The sequence below is a fragment of the Stenella coeruleoalba genome (assembly GCF_951394435.1).
Source record: "Stenella coeruleoalba genome assembly, chromosome: 6".
Classification (NCBI taxonomy): domain Eukaryota; kingdom Metazoa; phylum Chordata; class Mammalia; order Artiodactyla; family Delphinidae; genus Stenella; species Stenella coeruleoalba.
The window spans coordinates 66859693-66872314 of record NC_137151.1 but is presented as its reverse complement, the minus strand read 5'-3'; the positions used below and the strand labels follow the sequence as shown (position 1 = coordinate 66872314).

The following is a 12622-nucleotide window of genomic DNA, read 5'->3' as shown; positions in this document are numbered from 1 at the left end:
GTGACAATTTTCTAATTATCAATTACAAAAAAACAAGAAGAATGTCAACTGGCATACACAGCTAACTGTGGGCATCAAGATATTCTGGTAGGTTAGCTTTGTCTTCTAATTAACTGACTTAAAAGTAGCAAGCCATGCTCTTCTCAAAGCCATTCAAAACACAGTCTGGTGACTAATCATTGAAACAAAATCATGGTACCAAGGCAAAGGGCTTAAGAGAAATCAAAGAAGGTCCATCCACAGAAAATTAAACCAGAAAACAAAAAGATATTTACTGACTATGAGACTTTGTCTTTCTTCTTTTTGCTTGGCCTTCTTAAGCATTAGAGATTGTGGGCTCGGCTCAGACAATGCTCGCCGAAGGGAGATTCCTAGATTGACTCAGCCAAGTGATACGGGGAGACTTCATCCCTGGTTAGGGTGTTTAGGCTGAAATGCCAATGCTGGGAATTAATGGGAATTTTTGCTGGCTTCATGATTTAGAAAAGCTATTTGCAAGGATGAAATAACAATTGTTGTACAAAGACCCAGGTGAAGGTACTAAATTTTAATCATGGAGAAAAATAATCAAATTAATCACATGGTGGTAAAAGAGGACAAAAAGATCCTGAAGGATCCTCAGGGTATATCTCCTCATAGAAGAATTTTGTTTGCAAAAAGAATATGTCCATTTTCCTTGGGAGGAACCTTGAAATTTAGGAGGAAGACCCTTGGAAATCATGTGTTCAGTTACCATCACCTCTGGAGGTCACAATCATGCTTTGGTTCTGCTCTGAGCCCCATCACCGTAGCAACCAACACTCCCTCATGTCTGATGGCCTGATAAAGGAAGAAGAAGAGAAGGGTTCCTGGTTTAGCCTGTGCTGCTGAGTGTACCAAGGGGCAAACTCATGATGTGGTTCTAACCATTCTTGAACAAATGCGTTATCAACAGTGCCACTGATTGTTGGAAATGTTGGAATGGCAAAAATGTTTGCATGGTGAAGAGGTACTGGTGGCAGTGTGTGTGTTTAAGTCTCACAGTACCAAATGAGAAGGCTCTCTAGGGTAAGGCAAGGAACCAATGGAATCATACACCATAATATCAGAACCTTATCAAGGATTGGATGAAAGCTGGACCAGAGTCAAGTCAGTGCAGGAACCACATGGGGAAGGGAGAAAGGATGGGGTTGAAGGCCAGAGGGTTGGTCCACTTCAGCATTTGAATCAATTTAGGGCCCAGGTTTGCATGAATTAGTCTTCTTACCAGGAATATGGCTATTACTCTCAGGATCAGGAGGAAGAGTCTAGAGAGTTTGATCGTGAGATTATCTGATCTCATCTATCTCAGGTTCCTTACTTATGCCAGGTTCCTGATTCTGAAACCTTTCTTTCAGTTCTGTTCAACAAATATTTAATGAATGACTATTTTCTTCCAAATGGCTTTTTACGTACTGCGGAGACAAAGATGTCATAAGACACAATTCCCAACCCTGAGGAGGAAGCTTACTAGGATGAATCCAGCATCTTGGCCTTAGCTGCATCCTATTTGACAGTCCCTGCCTAGGTCTGAAGGATCAGTTACCCCACAGCTAACACCAAGCTTATTCCGATTCGTGACCTTAGTCCTGACACCCTCTCCTAGAAGCTGGTAGATTGCCCCACGGCTGTTGATCCTCAGCCAGACCTGTCACATGGGCTAACGTGGTGCCCCCATTCCTGACACTTCCTCTGAACCTGCCTTCTCATCCTCGGCCGTGTTTACAACTGGGAGTCTGCCTGCATCCAGAGCCTTAGAGAAGACCTTGAAGTTCACCCTAGAGCAGTGGTTCTTAACTTAATTGAGATCACAGACACTTTTGGGACTCCTAGGAAAGCTATGGTCCCTCTCTCCAGGAAGAAAATGAGGATATGCACATCATTTTGTATACACTTGTAGGAGAGTCTCCTCTTGCAACTGGGACTCCAGGTTTGGTACCCCTTCCGTAAATGACAGATGAAAGTGGATAAAGGCAAGAGATGAAAGGTCAAATATAGATTCAGAAGAAGCTAGTCTGATGCGAAAGTCATAGTACAAGATGACATTTCAGAATCGGAGGATAAGAAACTAAACCTGCTAAAAGCTCTAGGTTGAAGCATAAGAACATGGGATTGAAAGTAAGGGTTTAAAAACAGTATGATTGTGACATTCAGGGAGTGACACTAAAGGAGAGTTTTTATATTCTGAGTAGGGTAGTGAGTCAGCCCTGTTTTAGTAGTTCAACTCACCTTCCCAGTGGGATTAACGGAGGCAAATTGATTGTTAAGCTGATTTTCTCTGATGGCAGAAATCTGCTGGTTGCTAACCAGTATCAAAATTTCCCTTCCTTCATTCAATTTTATTTGGAGTTGCAGTTCATCCAGATCAAAGACTGTATTTTCTAGCCTCCCTAGGTGTGGCCATTGGATTAAGTTCTAGCTAAAGAGATGCTATGAGAAATGTCTTGTGGAGCTTCTGAGAAGGTTTCTTAGAAGGAAAGAGTGTGTTTCCCTTTTGCCCTTCCTCCTTCCCTCTTTTCTTTCTTTCCTTCCTTCCTCCTTCCTCCCTCTGCCTGCATTCCTTCCTGAGATCTGGAACACATAAATGATGGCTGGAACTCCAGCAGCTAGTTTGCACCATGAAGTAACTTTGAAGATGAGAGCCACATGCCTCAGTATGAACCAGGAAGGCACAAGGATCCTGCATCCCTGGTGACTGCCAAACCAGGAACTTCTTTAACAAGAGGAAGAAATAATTTTCTATGTTGATTCTCTAACTTGACACTCCTCTTAGATTTTATCCTCCTTATGGATGTGGTGGGTGGCCCATCTCTACCTTAAAAGATAACACACCTGAGGGGGAGCTTAGTGAGCCCCTTTGGTGTCCAGAGATGACGAGAGACAGAAACAAAAGAGCTGGGAAGTTGAAGGGAGGGGTTGCAAATGGCAACAGTGACCTATGGGTTGGCTGCCTTTCCTGGGTGTATGCATTGTACCTTGTATACACTGGGCACTTAAGACTGGTGTCTGTTTTAGTCTTCAGAATCACTATGTAAGGTGGATACAATTATTCTTCATTTTTCTGAAGAAGAAACTGGGGTTCAGAGAAATTCAGCGAGTTGTTTCAAGATCTCACATGTAGGATGTTTCCAAGCTGGAATTCCATGTCCTTTACATCACAGCTGCTTTTCTATGACAAATGAGAACTACTTACTGCAGGCTCCTCTGTAACGACCTGCCTACTAGTGTAAAATGACTGATAACCCCCATACAAAATTTCTCCTGTGTAATTTCTATGAAAATAAAGTGCTAGATACTTGAAATCATAACCTCATAACAAAGGGCTGTGATAGATCTTGCCACTAGGATTATGTATTACCGTCAGGTGCTTGAGGGTAGACTGTTGTTTACACCTGCTCAGTGCCCGTGTTTTGGAAGAAAAGAGCTGTACATGCCATGGCCAACTACACATTGGTGACGTTTTCTTTGCATCTTCACTGAGTCCTAGCTTGGAAGAATATATCTCAAAGCTGAATGCACAGGTGGGTGTGAAAGCATGGGCATAAATGTTCCTTCTATTCTAACCATCAGATACCTTACACTTTGCCACTTGGATTAAAATATTGGATAGTTCTTTTAGGGAGAGTATACTGAGGAATGTAGTTATTATTCTCTATTACCAGTGCCATCCAAACTCAATGAAGTACAGGTCCAAAAAATGAGTGTATCACTAATTAAATCCTACTCTGCCAAAAAAGATCCTTTTGCCATTCTTTCCCAGGCCTATTATGAACACTGTTCCCAGCTGGAGAAGGACTTGTCACAAGGGAGCAAATTTCTGCATAACCTCCTGACAGTGCTGCCACATTTCATGATCTTCCAGGGGAACTGGCTTAGAACAATTTCTAGATAATAGTTATTACTTCTTCAGACAATGCCTTGTCTCTAGAACTGACAGAAACTATTTCAGTATTTTAAATAACCTTTGCTATCGATCTGTTGGAATCGGATCATATTTTATAAATATCCACTGTTCAGTACAGCTGCAATTACTATGTGCCATTTAGTTGGACTGACCTTGACCTCAGATGGTTGGACAATATTTTAGCGCTTCATATGGCTGAGCTGAGGTAAGGGAAGAGTAAGGGACTTTCATTTTATGAACACATACAAAAAAAAAAAAAAAAGGAGAATTTGTGAGATTTCCCTGGTTAAAGAAAAGTCTTTTAGGAGAATATGTGGTCATAAATGATTCAACGGGGTGAATTCCTTTTATTTACCTTGAGACTGAGCCATACATATTAGGAAGTCACAGCTGAGAGGCCTACAGAATACACACTTAAAGACACTGGGTGAATTTGGTGCCTATATTAATAAGGGTACTTGGGCCTTAATGGGTATGTACCTTTTACTCTATTTTTCTCATTTATTTTCTAAATAGTTAAGTTTTTTTTTAAAAGCTGTACTTTCTAATTAAAATCATTCCTTAGTGTGAGATGTTTCAGTTAAACATTACTGTCTTTTTTCAAGTTATAATTAATATATTATGTCTGTGCTTGCTGATATATTTTTATCTCACAAACCATAAACATAAAGACTGCAAAGGGGAGTTTTTTTGTTTAGGAGATCATACAGGTGATTGTATCTTTGACCTGAATTCCTCCCAGCCCTTCAGAGCCTCAGTGATCCAACATGAACATTCTGTGAAGTTAACCTTGACTTGCAAGTAGGGAGCAGGAAAACCATTTGACTTCAATCAATTTAATCTTTTATGCCTTTTGGCACTAATGGTGTCACTTGTCACATTTGCTTTTTAAATGTTGTTGTTGTTTTAAATTAGCAAACAAAGCAGGAGGCCTTAATTAATAGAAACTTTTCTGAATGTAGTTAAGTATTTTGAGTCACAGCCTTAAACAGCTTTGGAACACACACAAATCAATATATAAGTTTAAAATGCCCTTTCAGGTTCTGTGGCTGGTAGTAGTTTAAGAAAAATAGAATACCTTGAACTTTAATAACTTACATTCTATCTTGACGTCAAATGGAATTTCTCATTTTAAATAATACTACCCTTTCACCTAAATTCATTTTTCAAATCTACTTTACCATGAACTAAAAAGTGTACAGTTATTTTCCAAATATTTCCACAGTGACTAAAACCCATATAATTCTTATGTAGTTATTTTTAACTTATTGCGATAACCTTGTTTTATTATTTCCCTCTGGACACTTTCATAGAATGTGGTACCACTGTCTGGATACATAGAGAGTGGTTAAACATAACCTTAGCGTTGAAAGAAAAGACAGTACTTAGTAGGCTATGATGCCCCTCCATCAACTTGTAACCTGTCCTTGTCTCCAAAGATGGCACGTTGTGTGTAGAAGAAACTGTGGGGTGATTACCAGAAGACTACCCAGGTATTACTTGCACACACAACCCTCCTACCGCCAGGACCTTAGAGACAGTTTCAAATAAATTTACAAGAACTTAGAAACAAACAAAGGCTTTGCCTACTCAAGTATGAAAAAAATTTCACATTCAGAAAAACAGTTATTTTGAAAAGGATATATAATTCCTTTCAAAGGGATATCACTACATGAATTGTTTTAGAATTTTTAGTTGAACAATAGGCTGATCAAATTGGTTTGTGGCTTTATGGCCTCTTTAATTATGAAGAAAATATGACCTAAATGATAAGGAGCAATATGCTTGGGTGGGAAAATGGACCAAGATTATATCCCAGAACATGATCTCTTTAAATATATCATTAAGAAATATGGAATCTTTTAACATGAAGTTTCACACTAAACTTTGAAAGCTAGAGTCATGACTTCTTATGACCATGCTCTTATTAAACGGCATTATTCAATTAAAAAATAGTTTATCAAGTATCTACCTTTAACTCAGAACTGTGATAAACCTAAAAGATTTTAAGAGAAAAGATGACTAGGGCAAACTGTAATAAAATTATTATAGAACCATTGGAATTGGACTTTTAATACAACAAGCCATACTCAGACATCATGTTTGCTTACGTGGAAATAATATGTGCGACTTACATATTGGTATTGGCAGTTGATGTCAGCCATTCGCCAGCTAAACCAATGATATCCAGTCCAGTGGAGAGCTGGTTGAAAAATCGAGGATGACCTAAAGAGGTAAGTAACAGACAAGCATCAAGGCAAATCCAGATTTTTCAAGCTGTCTTCAAATCAGAAGGTCCACTCCACTAGGCCACAGTGATGGGACCTCTATCCCAATGGTCTAATAGGGCTGCCCAAGAATACTGAAGGAAGGGCACATTGACCCACCCTATACCAACCTTTAACATTGAAGATGTCTCCCAAACTTACATGTTTCTAAAGCATAATGCTTTTCAAGTAAAAGAAATCCAATGTCATAAAACAAGTAATCTGTCCAGTATCGTTGATTTCCAGATGAGCTCCTCTGTTGTATTTTTTAAAATACAAATCTGGATGTGGTAGTCCTGTTTTTCGCCATAAATGTTTCAATTTTTAACTTAACACCTCAAGCTTTTATTCTCCAAATCAAGGTATGCTGAGGGAGGAGGAGAGGCTGCAGGCCTCAGAAGGGGTCAGTGGCTCTGTGAACCGAACCAAGCCCAGGGTAAGTGCCAGCTCTGAGGCTGATGCCGAGGCAGCCATCACTCCCTGGGCCTCTGTGTCAGTCAAATACGACGCCAAGCATTGGTGTGTTTTGCCCACATATAGTCAGGTGACTGTTAAACTAGATGTATTGCTGAGATGAGCTGGCATCTGCTCTGTGAAACAGGGGCAGACACAGCCTCATTCACTCATTGAGTTGTTGATAGAATAATTTTTATTATTATGTAACTCAAAAGTCCTTTTCAACCTACTCTATGCTTTATCAGGCTTTGTTCTCAGCAAATTCAGGATTATTGCCAAATTTTGGCCAACTTGGCGTTCACAGAAAAACTCAACCCCATACAGCAGGCTTGGCCTGGCTGACACAAAGGCGCCAACGCAATAGATTATCCAGGGGTGTGTGACAGAGAACTGGTGTTAGAAAGATGTGCTGACTGCTGTGTTTCCAGAGGAAATCGCTTTTGCCTCTGAAATAACTGTCAGAGAGCTAATGTTGGAATGTTCCTGGTCTAAGTCCCCTCTCTGAGGAAGTATATCCTTCCCTTCTTGCGATGAGGACTCATTCAGAACATCTAGACTAGGACTTCTTATAGCAGGATATACAGATCCCCGCACCTCAAGAGTCCTCGAAAAATAAAACTGATCTTTAGAAAGAATAAAAGAAGCATAAACAGTAAGCTTGGTGTAAATTCAAGGCCAGATTCCAGACATTCATGTAGATTACTCTAAATGCTTAAACTGGTCCATTTTGCTCTACTCGGCTCAGTGCCAACAAAATCTATGAGATCTCCTACAACGTAACTAATTTTGTTGAAGTCCATTTAAATATGTACGTACATATATATATACATACACGTGTGTGTGTGTATATATATATACACGCACACACACACACAATACCCATTTGAAAACTTTTAACAACAAACATTTCATTTTAAGACAAGATTGAATGATAAATAAATGCAATCACACCATTTGACAATGTATCAAAATCACATCGCATAGCAGAGACAAAAGATGGACACGGACAGACAGACAGACTGATACAAATACCCTCAAACAAAAGCGAAACAGTATCTCATGGTCTATTAAAATATAAAAGGACACAAAGTCCCCCCAAACCTTACTTTCCTCTTATGGCTATAGCTTAATGTCCCCAAAATCTCATACCAGAATTTCTATCAAGCAACAAAATGACCTAGTTTAAATTTCAATTTCAACTGTCTATAGTCAACAAAAATACTAACAGATGATAGACGTGGTACTGAGCAGCACATGGCTTAGAGTCAGGTTGGAGAGAAAGAAAGAGTAATTTTTTAAAGTAAAATTTTTGAACAAATAAGCTTCAAAAAAAAAAAGAGATGCAGGAAGAAATTTATTAAGAGACATATTAAGCAATTGCAATGTGGGGGACTTTTGTGGATCTTGACTCAAACTGTAACAAAATAAAACATTTATGACATTCATGAGACAACTGGAAATTTGAACACTGACTGAATATGTGATATTAAAAAATTATAAATTTTTTTGGATGTACCAATGATAATGTGTTTTTTTTGAGTCCTTGAGGATAAAAAATATTTATGAATGAAATAATATTATGCTGGAGATTTGCTTCCATATAGTATAGAAGAGAGGGGAGTGGGTGGGGTGTCAGGTGAAACAACACCGGCAAGAGCTACTAATAGCTGAAGCTGGGTGTTGGATATACTGGGTTCATTACACTGTTTTATTTTTGTATAAGTTTAAAATTTCCATGATAAAAAGTTCAAAAAAGGAAAACTAAGGAAGTCAGCATGTCTACTGTGACTGAGGGCTGACTAGCGTTTCTCTCAGTTCTTGGAGAATGTATATGCATTGGTTCCTTTTTCAGAAGTCTTTGTTAATTTGTAGGGAAATTTCCAAAGGCCATCATCATCCCTCCACAGACGCTTCCCAGATCAGTATGTTTTCATTCTAAAACCCTATTCATTATTCTGGCTGTGCATTAATACTCTTAAGAAATATCTTCCACTTCCATTGCAGAATACCTGTGGGTTTACTCTATTGCTCCAGTAACTACATCTAAACTACAGACCAGCAACTAGGAAATGTGTTTTCCCATGAAAGCAACAGTACACTTTGCCAGGGTCAACACCCTGTGATGCAGGTTTCACATTGCCTGAAGACTATGAACTCTACAAATGCAAATATCTGCTTCTAGAAGCTGCTCTGAAGAACAGGGATGAATGGCTCCAGGCTAAGTATCTAATTGGATTCACACACTCGACTCTAGTAAGAGTCCATGCTTCTCTGACCACGTGATACTTCAGTTTTGTAGGCGATATGAGTTGCTATTATGACAAATCCATGTATTTTTCTTTGAGGGGCAACACTATTCTGAGCTTCGTGATAAACGTACATGGTCTCATCTCTCTGATAAAGTGTTTGTGGCGTGAACTGACAAAATAAAAATAGTGGACCAAAGCTAGTCAAGCTAAAACATACACAGAGAACTCTGTTTTTTTTTCCTAGCCAAATAACAACTTGATCTCCACCAGGAACAGATTAGTCATCAGACCAAGGTGAGATGTAACTAAATTGATGAGCATGTTTTTCTTTAAAAATCAAACACAGACTTTGTAATATAATTGAGTCTTGTCCATCCTGCAGTTATTCAAGAAAGCTACACCTATACCAGTGGTGTTGGCAGACTTTAAAAGCTGTTTGGGATTAATTATTTAAAAATGCCTCTTTGGCCAGCCTCATTATTTCATTATAACCCTTGTTTTTGACATCCTATAGCCTTACTCAGTCCTATTAAGACACCCTCCCCAGTCATATCTTCAAATGACTAGGAAGAGTGAGCAGGATAATAAAGGAGAGAGAGAGAAAGAAAAAAGAACAAGAGGCTACCAGGCATGGCGTCAGGGGCTCCTCTGTGGGGACAACCATGCTATGGACTGCCAATTCCTGTACATCAGTCTGCTCAAGGGCTCAGGAGAGCCAGGCTGCAGTGGGGAAAGACGGTAGGGAGAAGAAACCACTGCTTGATTCCTAGGCTTAGAAAGAGCCAGACAGAGATCCCAAAAGTCCTTGAACTTGAGGCAACTGGAGAGTAACCACTTGGCCAGGATTGCTGAGTAGAGAGAGTTCCTATGACATGGAAAGGAGGCAAGAGGGCGTCCTCCAGGGCTCCCTGCTGGAGATAGGATTTGGTGCCTCAGGATACCTGAACTCCAGAGGATGGAGTAGAATGCAAAGGGTGTGTGAGTGTGTGGCTTTGGGGCCTAGCAAATAGAGGGTGTGGGGGGTTGAATTGTGTCCTGTAAGAGATATGTTCAAGTGTTCACCCCTGATTCCTGTGACTTTCTTTGGAAATAGGGTCTTTGTGGATGTAAACAAGTTAAGATGAGGCCATACTGGATTAGGGTAGGCACTAATCCAAAGAGGAGAGAAACCCGGACACAGACTCTTGGAAAATGTCACGTGAAGATGAAGGCAAAGATTGGAGGGATGCATCTACAAGCCAAGGAATGCCAAGGAATTCCCACAACCATCAGAAGCTGGAAGCAGCAAGGATGGCTCCTTCCCAAGAGTCTTCAGAGAGAGCATGGCCCTGCAGACACCTTGATTTTGAACTTTTAGCCTCCAGAACTGTGAGATAATAAATTTCTGTTGTCTTAAGTCACCCAGTTTGTGGTAATCGGTTGTGGCAGCCCTAGGAAACTAGTACAGAAAGAAAAGGAAATGGGCCCAATTCTCCCCAGTTTCAGGGACAGGCAAGGGTCAGATTTATCAGAATGAAGCAGGCGTGAAAATGGAAGCGGGAGAAGAAGTAGAGAATGGATCATTCTGCTCTCTTTAGGTTGTGAATAGCCTCAAACCAAGAATTAAAACTCTTTATACAGAACTTGACACAGCACCATGTATCTGTATCTTTTAAATCTATTTTTACAACAATAAATAATGATGGGATTTTGTCACTGAGTCTGGTGGTTCTGAGGTCATGGAGCGCTTTGCTGCCTTCCTTCACCCGGGTTTGTGTTTCTCCTTCAAAATGACTTTGACATCCTGGCAATTGGCAAAGGTCTGACGCAGGCCGAGGTTGCCACTGCGTGTCCACCTGGCTCTCACCCTTACCTGTGCGGACGCCATATTTCAGGGTGTCTCTGCAATCAACCAGGATCTGCTCCAGGGACTCAGGGTGGTCAGAGAGTTCCAGGTTGAAGCCCTCCATGCCTTCCAGCAGCTGGTGGGGGTGGTGGAAGTCCAGCACCTTGGTGGAGCGATCGAATGTCTTGCGGACGTAGTTGAGAAGTATGTCTACCACCTCCAGCAGGAACTGCACAGTTTGCTCCTCCCCATTCTTAGCCGGAAGCAGATCTGGTGGGGGGAAGCCCATGAGGGGTTATCACCTGACTCTTACCTGGATTTCCTCAGTCAGCTTAGAAATCCCTAACATCCGTATCTTTATAGGACTGATTTTCTTCCAGGATATGCATGCATTGAGAATCTGATGTACCATCTCCCCAGGACAATGTACATCGGCGTATACACAGAAGCACTGCATATATTCTCTGGGGGTTCACAGAGTTTCTGATAGTTAAGCTGCTCTTAATTGAAACGCTTTGAGAAGTCACGAGCAGCCTCCCCTGCAGTTATCCATTTGGGCACCTGTCAGGCGTGTGATGGACGGGGCATCTGTCTTGCTCCCCTAGTACCAGGTGTGTCTCTGTACATCTGGCTCAGATACTGGGCTTTCGGTTTGGTGTTATGATGTGCTTGATCTGTTGCTGGTGGCGGGTGAGGCTTCTGTGGGTAGAGGCTGAGGTCACACCGAAGAGGATGGTTCTTTATGTTGTCCTTGGACAGAAAACTAGAACTGGGAAGTGGGGCTCAGGAAGGTGGGAGAGGGAACTCCTGCCCCTCTCTTGACCTTACCTTTTAGGGCTTGGCCTCTGGGATGCCAGAAGGTGACTCTGGGTTCCGGCCTGTGTTAGGTAGAGTCAGGCTGGGGGGTAGCCAGGGGGGAAAGCTGTAGGGGGCCCCAACTGAAGTTGTCAGCCATAGCTCAAGAACAGACTGGCTGTATATAATGCTCTGTGTCTATTCTTTGGATTCTCTCTCCAAGGTTTAGTGAATCTTGTTTTCTGTTCTGGTTTGGCCTCCACGGCTTGTGGGGAGTTCATGGAAGGGGGAAGGGGGAGGGGGGTGGGTTTACCTTTGAGCTGGTAATGAAAGACTGGGAAAGCAACTCCTGAGACTGTTGTTGTAGGGGCAGCGGTAATGAGTGAAAGATCTTCAAAAGGAAAATGACCTTCAGGACAGCACTTGGTCATGAGGCCCAGCTACACAGCTTCCTACAGGGTACTTTTGTTGTTGTGGACACCACCCTTGGAGGATAAATGCTATGGAGGGAATCGCTGGATTTTCTTATATGAAAGATTTCTTTGGATTCTGAGATTCTATGACTGTGTATTCGTCCCTGCAAGTATCTTTAGAGTTGGCTGTTTTACAGATTGCCCTCATCCAGCTTTCAAATGATGGAGACCTGGGCAACAGGGAAGGAGGGAGTATATTATATTCAAATGTTGGGAAAGCAGTTTCATGATGGTTCAGAGAGAATGGCTTTTTTTTGTAAAAGAAGCAAGGTTTCAGGAAAAAGTAAAGAAACTCCAATAAGCAACCTCCTGGATAGCACTAGGGCTGGGGGTGGGGACTACCTCGAGCAAACAGGTTGGAGAAGTCGGTCTCTGTGCGCTGGAAGCGGCCATCCCTGTCGCTGTTTTCACAGGAAAGCAGATTCTTGGAGGACTGCCTCTCCTTGAAGGCGCTCACAAGCCTGCTCTTCTCTTCCAGGCTGTTGGTCCTTTGCAAGAAGCCTGTAGCACAAGAAGCTGGGTCAGAGGAAGGGCACCAAACTCCCAGGCTCGGAGGGTCTGCTGCTGGCCCAGGTCGACTCTCCAAGCAGGGTTCTCACTTTTCCCGAACAGAAGCCGAGTGTCTGTTTTATATG

General features: G+C 41.6%; 1 protein-coding gene across 2 annotated transcripts in view; it reads right to left on the bottom strand.

Annotated features, from left to right (window-relative positions):
* Nucleotides 1-12622, bottom strand: part of GAD1 (glutamate decarboxylase 1) — a 49211-nt gene that overhangs the window by 26066 nt on the left and 10523 nt on the right. The window contains exons 4-6 of one of the 2 annotated variants that reach the window (XM_079924437.1): nt 12330-12488; nt 10747-10989; nt 6058-6148 (exon numbers count right to left, since the gene is read on the bottom strand). In XM_079924437.1, coding sequence (XP_079780563.1) covers nt 6058-6148; nt 10747-10989; nt 12330-12488 — 493 coding nt within the window. Of the gene's footprint in view, nt 1-6057; nt 6149-10746; nt 11183-12329; nt 12489-12622 lie in introns of those variants that run through there. The other variant, XM_079924436.1, reaches the window with a different exon arrangement.